We start from the raw sequence: 14,833 nt of genomic DNA, 5'->3' as shown, positions 1-14,833 counted from the left end.
TACAACAGCAGGCCATCATTCGTTTCTCACTGCACTGGTGTGATCCGTTTTTTTCCAGTCTCTTCCTCAGTTTCGTAGCTGTAGTGAGTTTCATAGCAATAACTTAGTTGCCAAGGATCTTCCAGAGATTTTTATTCGGGTTTAGATCAGGACTCTGAGCTGGCCATTTCATTATTTCAGTGTTCTTAGCTTCAAGGAACTGCCTGTTTTGCAGCTTGACGGGGCATTTCTTTCATGAAAATTACAGGCTGTTTAGGAGATGCTTGCAAAGAAAGGATCTGTATTTTGCTGAAGGAGGTTCTAATAAACATCTGCATTCATCCCGCTATGTAGCTGTTTAAGAGGCCCTACTTCTCCCCATCTCACAAACCATGAAACTTTCAGCATATTGTGTGAACAGAGGTAAATGGATCCAATTTTCACTTTAGTGATGAGAACAATTTGAATTTATTTGGGTCTGAGGGGAATCATTATGTTTGGTGTCAAATTGGCAAATGATTGAACCCAAAGTGTGTAAAGAAGTCAATGAAAGCTGGAGGAAGAGTTGTCATGATTTGGGGGATGTTTTCTGCAGCAGGATTTGGGCATCATATACAGCTTATACAGAGAAGAAGATTAACAATTGTTCAGAAAATAATCGAGTGTTTATAAATTGTACTCTTATTTTGATATCCACTTTATATGTACTTATACATATATACACAAACATACATATAGGTGGGTGGGTAGGTAGATTTTTGTCGTCAGTCATCCAAGTCACATCCAATCCAATTGGGATGAGCTTAAGCAACTTTATGGAAATTGCCCAAAACAACCCAAGAAAGGGGAAACAACCTGGAAGGGTTTAGACTGGCCAAGCTAATCACTGCACCTGAACCCAAATTAGCAGACCATCTATAACAATCATCTGAAAGGACAAAGGGAATGAACCTGGTGATGTCAGTGGGTTTCCAACTTGATGCAGTTATTGCAAGCAACCGTATATAAAGTGTCTTTTTTTTTTTAAATTATTTTAAGACTTTTGCTCATCTAAAAATGTGGTGGTTTGCCACCAATGGTGTTATTCTTAGGTTTTTAACACTAGATATAAATATCAGGAAATGAATACTGATAATGAATGAATGCTGAATCTGTCATTTCCTGTTCATTTTCTGATCTTAAATGCTTCTAGCTATAGTAAAAACAAAAATAATTGGTTTTGTTCCAACACTTTTGGAGGCTACTGTAGATAGATAGATTGTGGTATACCCATGAAACTCACAGACATGACTTTGTGACATGACACTGACATTTTAGTACAAAAAGCATTCCATTTCTGGGTTCCCTAATAAATATGGGGCATTTTATGACTGACTGCTACCCAGAAATGCATCCCCCTTTTCATAAGATTCTTGCTACATCTGTGAATTTAGTAATTATTTTCAATTCATGATCAATTATCATTATTCCCTGACTCATCACTCATTTATTACAATAATTTATTATTAGTAAAAGATTACACATTATCATTAACATGCAAAAAACAACAAACTTCTCAGTGCAATATATATCATGTTATAATCAGTGTCCTATTTATGCAATTATTCAATCAGCCAATCATGTCAGCAGCACAATGCATAAAACCCTGTAGATACAGGTCAAATGCTTTAGATAATGTTCATATCAAATACAAAGTAAATGTACAGTAACATTTGCAGGAAAAAAAAAAAAAAGAGATTTGTTGCAAAGGTTGTACTTTTCTTCACTTCAAAAAACAAAATATGTAATTTACCCAGAGGTCCCCAAACCTTTGGAAACAGGTGTATACTTTATATACAGAAAAAGTGAACAAGAGCAAATATTACATTAGACAGATAAAATCTAAAGCACAAACATTTCATAAGACATGGGAAAACATGGAAAATATTTTCCATCCCACTCCTAAATATGTTTTTAGGCAAGAACATAGAACATCAATTTCAAAACACCACCTTCAAACTAACTGTTCTTTAGGAACAAATTAGGAAGCCTTATTTCAGTCAAGCTAGACATTCTGGAATGGAAGACAGCCTAAGCATTTGGTGCACAAATGTCTGTTGTTGTCGTCATCTTCTGGCTGCTCGGGATCTGCTCCAGATATTTGATTTTGGCACAGGATTGGGACCAGCACTGAGAGTTAACACCTCAGTGCCCAGAACTGAACCTGGGCAACAGCGGTTAGAGTGCAAGATCCTGCTGCAGTCTCTGAGATGTGGATTTATAGAGTGCCATGCAAACTTTGTAACCCCCTTTAAACGTCATCTTATTCATCTGGGTTACAGATGACAGGTACACAAATTAAGCTAAAGTAAGGCCAACAGTTACTGATTGGAGTTCACTGGTTGAGAAACTTTTGCACAGTACTCAAAGATATCAAGAGCTGTGCATACAACAGGCCTGTATACGAAGCACATAGTTTATTTAAAAAAATTAATGTAAGGAGAAAGTTTTAAAGCCTTTCAGCAGGGCAATGATCAAGCATAAGCCCAAAGCAAGAGTGGTGGATCAATTAAAAGGCAAAAGTTATACAGTGAAGAAGTCAAAATAGAGATCTCAGTCCAGGTAGAAAGACTTACAGCAGTTATTGCAGCAGAATGTGTACTAGTACTGGTCTGAAAGGGTTGAATACTAATGCAAGCAGCACTGCATATGTAGACCTACTTTTCAAACAGTAAAGTATATTTTTCTAGTATATTCTTCAAAATGTAATTTAAAATTAAGGTTATTCAATGCGTTACATTCTAAAAAAAAAAAAAAAAAAAAAAAATTACTCTACTTTGTCATCTGGATACATGTCCTAGTCTAGTCGATCATTCCCAGTTGTTTCTTCAGTCTCTGCAATTGCTCTATGCTGATGTTGTTGCCACCACACACAACCACCACCACAGGCCCCAATTCCTGAGATAATTTATTCTCCTTCTGCAGACGGTTAATGATCTTGCAGTAGATGGCTGCAAGAGCAGCACCACAAGCAGGCTCAACTAGAATCTTTTCATCATCTGCAAGTATAAAGCAAGGGTCAGTGTGAGGTGTGGTATGCGCTTCAGAAAATAAGAATGTAATGTAAAAAAAAAAAAAAAAAAAAAAAAAAAAAAAAACCCTCCTTATCAAGGTACTAACCAATGAAACGCTCAGCTGCCCAAACAGCTTCCTGATCTGTGACCAGCTCTGAGTAAACAGGGTGCTCACTCACAAGCTTCATTGTCTGAGATGATACTCGTGTAAGGCCCAGTGTGGTAGCAATACTAAGGACAAAAGCAGATCTGAAATATTCAGATCACAGTCCTTTTTTTTTAGCAACATGTTGTGAGGTCATATATCCTTACCTAGTGATGGAGGGCAGTGTAACTAGCTCTCCCACCTTCATGGCTGCATTAAGGCTGTGAGCACCCACTGTTTCCATAGCAATGATGGGGACATCTCCCCAACCAGCACGGCGGAGACCTTCCACGACTCCATTCAAGAGGCCACCACCTCCCACGGATAAAACTACTGCTCCTGGCTTCACATCCAGCTGGGACTCCAGTTCTTTGACCAGAGTTGTGTGCCCTTCCCTGAAAACACAAATGTATTTAATCCACCAATGTAGATCATTGGTTTGTAAACTAGCATTTTTTACCAAACTGTGACTTTTGTCAAACAAGTTAGTCATGCGCTCTATACAGCATACAAAATGATTAAAATGTACAGTACTGCGTAAAGGTTTTAGGCATTTGTGAAGAAAATGCTGTATAGTAAGAATGCTTTCAAAATATATAAATAATTTATTTGTAGCGATTTACAAATGTAAATGTTTGCACAAAGTAAGGGAACTTGGAGGATCAGATTCAGGTGTATGATTAACCAATTATACCAAGCATGTGCTAATTTCATATGCAGAAACAGTCATTAACTGAATCAAACAGTTGTGTAGGCTTAACACTGGGTGCGGAACAGGCAAAACTCTGCTACTAAGGTGAGGTTGTGGAAGATACACTATATTACCAAAAGTATTCGCTCACCTGCCTTGACTCGCATATGAACTTAAGTGACATCCCATTCCTAATCCATAGGGTTCAATATGACGTCGGTCCACCCTTTGCAGCTATAACAGCTTCAACTCTTCTGGGAAGGCTTGGGAAGGAGTGTGTTTATGGGAATTTTTGACCATTCTTCCAGAAGCGCATTTGTGAGGTCACACACTGATGTTGGACGAGAAGGCCTGGCTCTCAGTCTCCGCTCTAATTCATCCCAAAGGTGTTCTATCGGGTTGAGGTCAGGACTCTGTGCAGGCCAGTCAAGTTCATCCACACCAGACTCTGTCATCCATGTCTTTATGGACCTTGCTTTGTGCACTGGTGCACAGTCATGTTGGAAGAGGAAGGGGCCAGCTCCAAACTGTTCCCACAAAGTTGGGAGCATGGAATTGTCCAAAATGTCTTGGTATGCTGAAGCATTCAGAGTTCCTTTCACTGGAACTAAGGGGCCAAGCCCAGCTCCTGAAAAACAACCCCACACCATAATCCCCCCGCCACCAAACTTTACACTTGGCACAATGCAGTCAGACAAGTACCGTTCTCCTGGCAACCGCCAAACCCAGACTCGTCCATCAGATTGCCAGATGGAGAAGCGCGATTCGTCACTCCAGAGAACGCGTCTCCACTGCTCTAGAGTCCAGTGGCGGCGTGCTTTACACCACTGCATCCGACGCTTTGCATTGCACTTGGTGATGTATGGCTTGGATGCAGCCGCTCAGCCATGGAAACCCATTCCATGAAGCTCTCTGCGCACTGTTCTTGAGCTAATCTGAAGGCCACATGAAGTTTGGAGGTCTGTAGCGATTGACTCTGCAGAAAGTTGGCGACCTCTTCGCACTATGCGCCTCAGCATCCGCTGACCCCGCTCCGTCAGTTTACGTGGCCTACCACTTCGTGGCTGAGTTGCTGTCGTTCCCAAACACTTCCACGTTCTTATAATACAGCTGACAGTTGACTGGAATATTTAGGAGCGAGGAAATTTCACGACTGGATTTGTTGCACAGGTGGCATCCTATCACAGTTCCACGCTGGAATTCACTGAGCTCCTGAGAGCGACCCATTCTTTCACAAATGTTTGTAAAAACAGTCTGCATGCCTAGGTGCTTGATTTTATACACCTGTGGCCATGGAAGTGATTGGAACACCTGATTCTGATTATTTGGATGGGTGAGCGAATACTTTTGGCAATATAGTGTATGTTTTCATGTCACAGGGCATACAGTATGCCATGGCAAGACTGAGCACAACAATAAGACACAAGGCATCAGTAATGGCTGTCTCTGGCAAAGATTTCAAAGCAGACTTTGGGTTTCAGGATGTGCTGATCAAGTTATTTTGAAGAAGCACAAATAAACAAGCAATGTTGGGGACCTTAGACATAGTGGTCAACCAAGGAAACTTAATGCAGCAGATGAAACTTGAGGCACATCATGCATACTTCCCTTCCACATTGGAAAATGTCTAGCAGTGTCATCAGTAAAAAAAACTGGCATAAACCAGTGGGACCCAAGTACGCTAATCTATTGTCTGGAGAAGTCAAACCAGAAGTGGTCTTCATGGAAGAATTGCGGCCAAAAAGCCATACCTCTGAAGTGGAAAAAAGGCTAAGCCACTCAACTATGCATGAAAACAGGAACTGGGGTGCAGAAAAATGGCAGCTGGTGCTTTGTAATTATGAGTCAAAATCTGAAATATTTGGCTGTAGTAGGAGGCACATTGTTTGCCAAATGGCTGGAGAGTGGTACAATGTAGGCAGTACAATGTATTGTCTGCAGGCAAAAGTGAAGCATGGTGAAGGTTCCTTGCAAGTTTCTGCAAATGGAGTAGATTTGGTCAGGATTAATCGTGTCCTCAATGCAGAGAAATACATGCAGATGCTTATCCATCATGCAATACCATCAGGGAGGTGTCTGAGTGGCCCTAAATTTATTCTGCAGCAGGACAATGACACCAAACATACAGTCAACATCAGTGAGAATTATCTTCAGCATAGAGAAAGGCAAGGAGTCCTGGAAGAGATAGTTTGGCCCCCACAGAGACCTGAGCTCAAGATCAGTGAGTCTGTCTGGGATTACTTGAAGAAACAAAAATTTGATGCAGCCTACATTCACTGAATATCTGGGGTTAGTGCTGTAAAATGTTTAGAACAATCTAATTGCTGAGTTAGACTGGAAAGGGTGATCACACCAAATATTGATTTGATTTTCTCTTCTGTTCATTTACTTTCCATTTTGTTAATTGATAAAAAATAAACTATTAACACTTCTATTTTTGAAAGCATTCTTACTTTACAATATTTTTTCACACCTGCCTAAAACTTTCACACAGTAAAGAAACACAGTACTTTGTGGCATATTCATCAAGGCATTTAATTGATACTAAATGATAAGTTTGCCAGAATTATCCTGAGTTATGTTAAAAGAAATAAAATAATAGAAGTATACTACAAATATTGCTAATGTTATAAAATATATATTTGATTATCATTAAAATATAATACAAATAACAAAGAGACTACCCAAATGACCCTGATCAAAAGTTTACATACCCCAGTTCTTAATACCGTGTATTGCCCTCTTTAACATCAATGACAGCTTGAAGTCTTTTGTGGTAGTTGTGGATGAGGCTCTTTATCTTCTCAGATGGTAAAGCCTCCAGTTCCTGTAAATTCTAGGGGCTGTCTTGCATGAACTGCACATTTGAGATCTCCCCAGAGTGGCTCAATGATATTGAGGTCAAGAGACTGAGATGGCCACTCCAGAACCTTCACTTTATTCTGCTGTAGCCAATGACAGGTCGACTTGGCCTTGTGATTTGGATCATTGTCATGTTGGAATGTCCAAGTACGTCCCATGAGCAGCTTCCGGGCTGATGAGTGCAAATTTTCCTCCAGTATTTTTTGATAACATACTGCATTCATCTTGCCATCAATTTTGACCAAATTTCCTGTGCCTTTGTAGCTCACACATCCCCAAAATATCAGCGATCCATCTCCATGTACACCATTCCTACTGTGAAACCTTTCATCACAGGCCTTGTTGACTCCTCTCCAAATGTAGCGTTTATGGTTGTGGCCAAAAAGTTCAATTTTGGTCTCATCACTCCAAATGACTTTGTGCCAGAAGGTTTGAGGCTTGTCTCTGTGCTGTTTGGCGTATTGTAAGCGGGATACTTTGTGGCATTTGCGTAGTAATGGCTTTCCTCTGGCAACTCGACCATGCAGCCCATCTTTCTTCAAGTGCCTCCTTATTGTGCATCTTGAAACAGCCACACCACATGTTTTCAGAGAGTCCTGTATATTACCTGAAGTTATTTGTGGGTTTTTCTTTGCATCCTGAACAATTTTCCTGGCAGTTGTGGCTGAAATTTTAGTTGGTCTACCTGACCGTGGTTTGGTTTCAACAGAACCCCTCATCTTCCACTTCTTTATTAGAGCTGATTGGCATTCTCAATTCCTTGGATATCTTTTTATATCCCTTTCCTATTTTATACAGTTGAACTACCTTTTCCCGCAGATCCTTTGACAATTCTTTTGCTTTCCCCATGACTCAGAATCCAGAACCATCAGCGCAGCACTGGATGAAAGATGCAAGGGTCTGTCAGGAGTCCAGAAACTCACTGACCTTTTATACACACACACTAATTACAAGCAAACAGATCACAGGTGAGGATGATTACCTTTAACAGCCATTCAAACCCGTTTGTGTCAACTTGTGTGCATGTTTTCAGGCCAAAATCACCAGGGTATGTAAACTTTTGATCAGGGTCATTTGGGTAGTTTCTGTTGTCATTATGATTTAAAAAGAGTAAACACAGTTGTTTGACAATAAATGGCTTCAGCCAAACACTAACCATGAGTGAAAGAAAAGTTTTTGTGTTATCATTCATATTGATAATAGCCAAGAAATCATAAATTCTGCCAGGGTATGTAAACTTATGAGCACAACTGTAGAATATAGATTATTATTTGTTTAAGCAAATGTTTTTTTTAATGGTAATACAAAACAATGCTTATTACATATGTAGCAACATGCAGTGTCAGTCAAATACAGTCTGAACTGATGTTTATACTTTACTTTCAATCTGCTTTTCTTTAACCATATTTATGAGCTGTTTTGTTTTTGTTATATGGCTTGACTTTGTGTCTTTTCTGCATGGAAATTATAAATCGTAGTGTTAGATTGTGGAGTATAACACATATATAAAAATGTATAAAAGCTTCCTACCAAATAAGGGGATCATCGTAGGGAGAGATGAATACCCAGTCAGGGTTGTTAGACACAAGCTGCTGACCAAATTCAAGGCTCTCATTCAGTGACTATGGAGAGAAAAAGAGAGAAAAAGTGATCTAAGCAAGACCTGTGAACAGGAATGCTCATGGATATTAATAAATATCAAATCACCCACTTTGCCATGAATGATGACATCAGCACCTTCATCATAAAGTCTCTGCACGGTGGCTGATGGGGTAACACTGGGCACCACTATAGTGGCAGGCACTCCCAACTTCCGTGCGGAATAGGCAGCAGCCATGCCAGCGTTGCCTCCTGGTAAGCAAAAGATGTATTTCAGTATGAAAGCAAATGGTTTTATTTGCAAACAGTATAGCTTGGGTTGTGTTATATAAAATGTAAAATATCGATTTTTATTATATGTTGAACTGTTTATTAAATGTTGAATCGTGCGTTTCACCAGTATAGGAAAAATAAGGTGTGGAAAAAAGGTGAAAAAATATAAATCAAGAACTTTTTGATTAAAACAGCCCAAAAATGCCACAAACATTTCACGTCTTCACCTTTGTTCCAAAACTGGCAGGTGTGTAAAGTTTATTGTGTAGACCTGGCAACCTTACTGGCACTGTGTTTTCCAGTGACGCACGCTCAAAATGGGCGGGGTCAATTAGCATATCAAAGAAACAAGTCTTCTAACAATCTCACATTTCCATTTGAGATTTATGTTAATATTAAATATAAACTTTAAAATGAAACATTAACTGTTGTATTCATAATTTTTATTTACATTTATATTTACCAGTTATATCTAACTTTTTTAATATTTATACTAAAACCTAAAACTAGAATTTGACATAAGTTGCCATCGAAATATCAGAAAGATATCAGATATTCACTTTCATCAGAAAGTCACGTGTTAAAAAGAATATCTCAGAGAGATACAGTACCCCCCCCCCCAACCCCCACTGACTGAGTTCATTCATATAAACTCATCCGGAACTCAGAGCTCTGCAGCTGTACAAAAATAATGCACACCTTCAATCGACTTTTTCAACAATTTTGCTAAAATAATAATTTGTTAATCATCATATTTTATTGGTGAAATTTTACAGTTTAGATGTGGCGTGAGTTATTAAGTTGTATAATAACTTGGTGTATTTCTTTTCACCTCTGGGAAAGTATTAAATCTTCTCGGCTTGTCCTCGCTTCCTCAGAGGGACTTAGAGTAGTGAGGAATGGAGGCAAGGGAAGAAAATGAGAAGCGCACTATCTGTAGATTCAAGACAAATCCTGAACACAGCAGACAAGGAACTGGTCCTGGATGTGGCTTTATTATGTTTTGCGTTATTCGTTACTTTCGTACTCGTTTTGCTGTTAAAAGAAGTGTTTCGTTGTCAACTCACCTGAGCAACAGACAAATCGAGTACAGCCAGTTTCTGCCCACTACAAGCAAAAAGATGAATCGTGTCACTGGTCAGTTTCATTTAAAATGTTTTTAATGTAAATTCAAATCGATGTTAGTGAATGTTTTAGCAAAATTAACCTCCTTAAAATACATTAACAAGAAGGATGCCCCCATTATATACACTAACAAGTAGGAAGAGGATGAAGGACGAGGTTCTGTTTACATGTGCTTTAAAACAGAGGACAGCATAGCCCAGTGGTTTTGTGTAGTTTGTTGTGAACTATGTTGCCTTTCGATCCTGCTATTCTGATAAAAACACTGCAATGATGCAAATCCCAAATACATTGCAAATATTCCAACATTCCCGTACTAGCATGACAGACTTACCATCTTACACAAGTGACCGATGCCTCGAATTTTAAAGGAGCCAGTAGGCTGACATGAATCCAGCTTCAGATATACAGCTGTACCTGCCGCATTTGAGAGTGGCACACTCTCTCTCAGTGGAGTGACCATGTGAAGTGGATGCGGGGTCTTCATAGTCTGATCTTCAGTAGTGACCTTTCATTCACGTAAGATTTATGAGGTAGGACATATTATAACAACAGTTCCTTCGTTCGATTAAACACTAATACACTATCTCGTTAGTGCTTGCATTGAATTACATCATGAATTAAAACAAGTGTAGTTTATTTGTGTTGTGAAGAATTTATGTAAAAAAAAAAACTAAAATAATGAAAACAAGGGATCTAAAATCTATTTAATATTAACATGAATTACTGTCTGAAACGTTATGTTTATGGTTTAAATTGATTTCTAAAAAGAAAATGAATCAGCATTATTAAGAAAAGTGGATCTTACCTCCACAAATTAAAATGTATGGCGTCCAAGTAGTTTTGTTCTGTCCTCTGACAAGTCTACCGTTTTAAAGTCTTCTTTACTCTAAATTACTAAATTTATGGTTCACGAGAACCAATCGCAGGTCTCCTGCCTAACACACCTCTGCCCTCTTGCCCCGCCTGCTCTTTAAACCTCGCTGAATGTGAGCACGCAGAGACGCATCAATTAGAAATGCTTTATTTTAACAGTAATGGTTGTCTTATTACTTTTGAAGTTTAACAATAACCATTTCAAAAATCAGCCATACCTCTCAATAGTGAAATTTCATATAGGCTTAATAGCCTACACACTAATAGCCCTTTATATTATAAATAATCGCTAAAATCCCGATTCAGGAATTAATGAGGAGTGTTTCCATCGATAGCAAAAGACGTTCACATATTTTCTGTTCAAATATTTGATTTAATAATGAATAGTTCACAATCTCTATTAGTGTCCACAACCTAGACATTACCATAAGGGACGATTCTATTTTGGCTCAGCACTTCCAAAAGGGGGAGCGCGTTGCACAACGGTCTGCACCCCTCAGGGATGGCATGCTGGCGCCTGAAACCTGACTGATCCGGCTTAGGACCGACCGAAAGTCTCTTCTCAGTATTATAGATTCACTGGTTTTGGACTTGAAACCTATACCACCAATAATTGCTACGAAACTTTTGAATACTCATTTATACTTGCCTAAATAAAATTATGATTTTTTGCAAGACGCAAGTGTGGAAATTTTAAGAAATGCTTTTTGCTTTTTTGATAAAGCCAGGTTCTGTTTCAGATCTAAAAAGAATATGTATCTATAAGCAGTGTTGTTTAGGCTACAGGTCATAACTAAACCATGGTGAATTTCATAATTCCTTGACTCCATTTTTAATTTAAGATTTCAACAGACTCCATTGTAAAATTTGCAAAACCTTTCTAAAAGAAACATTGCAAAACCTGTGCCTTACCCAGATTTACTCTTATCATTTGTCTTCAGTAACTGCTTCATGGGCACATTGGATCTAAAATTGTAACTGGCCAGTCTTTTGTCCACATCCACCTCCCAAACACACAGGTGCCCTTCCATATAGCATACAGATCTTTTAATTCTTTAAAATAGGAAAACATCAAGCATTCTTATACATGCATTCAGCTTCATTATATTTATGTTATGATGAGCAAAAACAGACAATTATGCTTATTATGCATTCTGTTATCAGGTTTCAGTTAATAGTTATTCATATTCATATTCATCAATAATCTTACTGCCCAACCCAATAATATTTAAACTAAACTGGTGAAAAGGGATTATTCACAAGTCATTTATTCCTTCTTTAACTGTTCTGAACAGTTTTGTGACTCTGTCATCCTTAAATATGTATCAGATATCAACGTGGTTTATCATGCCAAACAAAAAATAATTTGGTAAAAGATGTTTCAGAAGGCTGTCCAGATGTCCAGGTTTTACCACAGTTCATAGTAAAGTGACAATGCCAGATTATCTGCACGTGCTTATTTCAGTATTTATAAATGGCTGTCTTTGTAGTTCACAGTATTATGCCTCAGCTTTCTGTTTTTGGCTGACAAAAGTGGAACCTAAAAAAAAATATTTTTTCTCCTAATAATTTACTTCATCACATGTATATCATATACTTCATGACATCTCTACTTTAAGAACACAGCAGTTAATTAGCTTTTCGGCCACTACTCTGGCCTACACATTACCTAAAATAAAAGTTCTTCTCTACGTAAATGTGTTATGCAGTAGTTCTATTGCTACTGTTCATTTGCATTTATTCAGTGGATGAAAAATTTTTTCATTTATATCCTGAATGTATATATTGCTAAAAAGCTGCATTGTGACAGTGTTCACTGTTAAAAGTGCTATACAAATAAAATGTAATTGAATCTTGAAACATATGCTCTACATGTTCACCCTTATGCTATATACAGTTTCTCAGCCACTGTCACGTTTTTGGAGATTTCTATATCCAAATATATTTGGTTAAAAAAAAGAGAGCTCACCAGACTTGCAATGCTATTGCTCATCTTTCCCTTTATCCCTGTCTGCTTTTTCAAGCAATGAGAAATAAAAAGCAATGTAGATACATTGAAAATCTGGTGCAGACAAGAGGCAAAAAAAGGACCACATCCACATGCTGGCGGATGGCTAATAAGGTAAACTAACAAATGCTGCATTACAAAATAAGAGTCATAAATGCTGGAATTTTTTCTGTTCAGTAAAAACATCACTATCTAAAAGATTAGAGAACAAATTAAAATGGAGAGATTTGTGACAGGACAATAACTTTTTGCAGTTGCAGTTGAGTCATCTTTATACTATGTAGAGATGTGGCCATCCAACAGAGCTAACAACATCTGCTTAATCTACAGTTAAAAGGGAAATGCAATATGCTAGGAAAAGGAAGAAATAAAAACAGTAGACAAATCAAATTATTTAAGGAATCGTTTTAAATCCATCTTTGCCACAGGGGGCCTGATATTACTTATTTCACACTTTTGGCAGATAATTTTACTTCTTTCAAGAAATCTAAAAAATAATCTGCCAAATATTTAAAAAAAAATGTATTAATCAATAGGTTTAATAGAAATAGGATTAAAAATCATATATTCTATCTATTCTATATGTATAATAGCAAATATTAGATATGCCTATATATCAGTTATTTTCAAGAGCTAAAAGTTTATTTTATACAGTGAAATTTCATCAATCTCCTGGGTCCCCAGATCATATAATCCTGAGCTTGGAGATGTTTTGCATGGAGATGTTTTCTCAGTGTTCATCTAGGTTTTGTCCCAGCTTTCCGTTGTATTTCCACTTCATGAAACATGCTGGGAATTGTATTAGATACTCTTATTGTCACTAGGTGTGTGTGTGTGTGCGCGCATAGTGGGTTCTGAATGGACTGGTAGAATAGCAAATGGAACAAAGTGGCATTATCTGTGCATTAAGTAAAAGTTCTCTGTCAGCTCCAGAATGTCACAAAGGCAAGTGTCTCTCTCTCTCTCTCTCTCTCTCACTCACTCACACACACACCCTCTCCTCTCCTTCCTTCTTCAGTGCTATGAAAGGAGCCCTGCCTATTTACATTAATGAACTAGGTGACGACTACTGCCTTTTATCTTGTTTGCTGTGAAATATATACAATATAGTAAAGCAGTGGGGATATGAGAATATTGGGGTATGACTATACTACAAATATGGTATTAATTATGCTTTATAGATAGTGATAATAACTAGAATAAACATCTTCTGAAGAAAAAGCCTGTGAAAGTAGGCATCACATACCGGTCAGTAGGGGGAGCTAAATATATGTACACACACATTTGAAGAGGCTCAATGGAACTGAGGTAGACCTGCCAAGAGGTAAAACTTGAGTGACCTGAGTGGACAGAAATGGATGAACCCTGATCTGATATTGTAAAAGAGAAATCAATATGAGGGTGTCATATTAGCTATGTGAGAGATGTGTAGGTAGCTAGCAGGCGATATAATTAAGTCAAGTCAAATCAAGTCAAGAAGCTTTTATTGTCATTTCAGCCATATATAGCTGGTGCAGTACACAATGAAATAAAACAATCAAACATGGTCCAGGACCATGGTGCTACACAGAACACAGAGCTACGTACATTAACGTAGTTCTACAAGTACTAGATAAAGTGCATGCATGCAAAAGTGTGCCACCCTACACCCAAAGCTACTACAGGCCTCTCTACTTCAGTGGCCATTAAAGATAAGATTGTCTCCCCATGAAGACAATAGGACAGAAATGTATTCAAACCTCTCATGTTAAATCACTGAAACACTTTTCTCTCAAGCACATCAAATCTGAAAATTGCTTTGGGCAAATTGCAAGCTCCACGAATGTGTTATACCCATTTTTCTTAAAGGAACATTTATACAATGAACCTATGCATTATTAAAATGCATATAGTGAACATGTGCATTGCAGATCTTAAGTGTTAGTTCAATGAATGCATAAAACTACAGGTTCATATATCTAGATATTTTATGAACATGCAAAAGGTTACATAGCTCAGTCCATGGGGGAGTGTGAATTGAAATTCAACCCCAGGACTTCCCTTTGAACAACAGACAATCAACACCACTGAAACAGGAGGCAGAAACACTGAACTGCCTTATCACACTTCAGTATAACGCTCAGAACTCACAAATATATCTGTGTGTTGTGGGTTTCCATCTACCTAGATCTCTGATCATTAACCTCAGGGTCATGATTTTGTTATTTTTGGCTGATCCCACCTTC

General features: G+C 38.0%; 1 protein-coding gene across 1 annotated transcript; it reads right to left on the bottom strand.

Annotated features, from left to right (window-relative positions):
• Window positions 1-1,475: 1,475 nt before the first annotated feature.
• LOC131343101 (L-serine dehydratase/L-threonine deaminase-like) lies at window positions 1,476-10,588 on the bottom strand. Its single transcript, XM_058374522.1, has 8 exons — window positions 10,533-10,588; window positions 10,059-10,232; window positions 9,670-9,709; window positions 8,442-8,581; window positions 8,261-8,352; window positions 3,345-3,572; window positions 3,139-3,263; window positions 1,476-3,017 (listed from the first exon to the last, which is right to left on the bottom strand). The coding sequence occupies exons 2-8, from the start codon at window positions 10,209-10,211 to the stop codon at window positions 2,821-2,823; spliced, it is 975 nt and encodes a 324-aa protein (XP_058230505.1). The 5' UTR covers window positions 10,212-10,232; window positions 10,533-10,588; the 3' UTR covers window positions 1,476-2,820.
• Window positions 10,589-14,833: the final 4,245 nt, after the last annotated feature.

Source organism: Hemibagrus wyckioides, linkage group LG22 (genome assembly GCF_019097595.1).
Source record: "Hemibagrus wyckioides isolate EC202008001 linkage group LG22, SWU_Hwy_1.0, whole genome shotgun sequence".
NCBI classification, from domain to species: Eukaryota; Metazoa; Chordata; class Actinopteri; order Siluriformes; family Bagridae; genus Hemibagrus; species Hemibagrus wyckioides.
The sequence above is the reverse complement of the archived record's forward strand: the minus strand, read 5'-3'. Positions and strand labels throughout refer to the sequence as shown.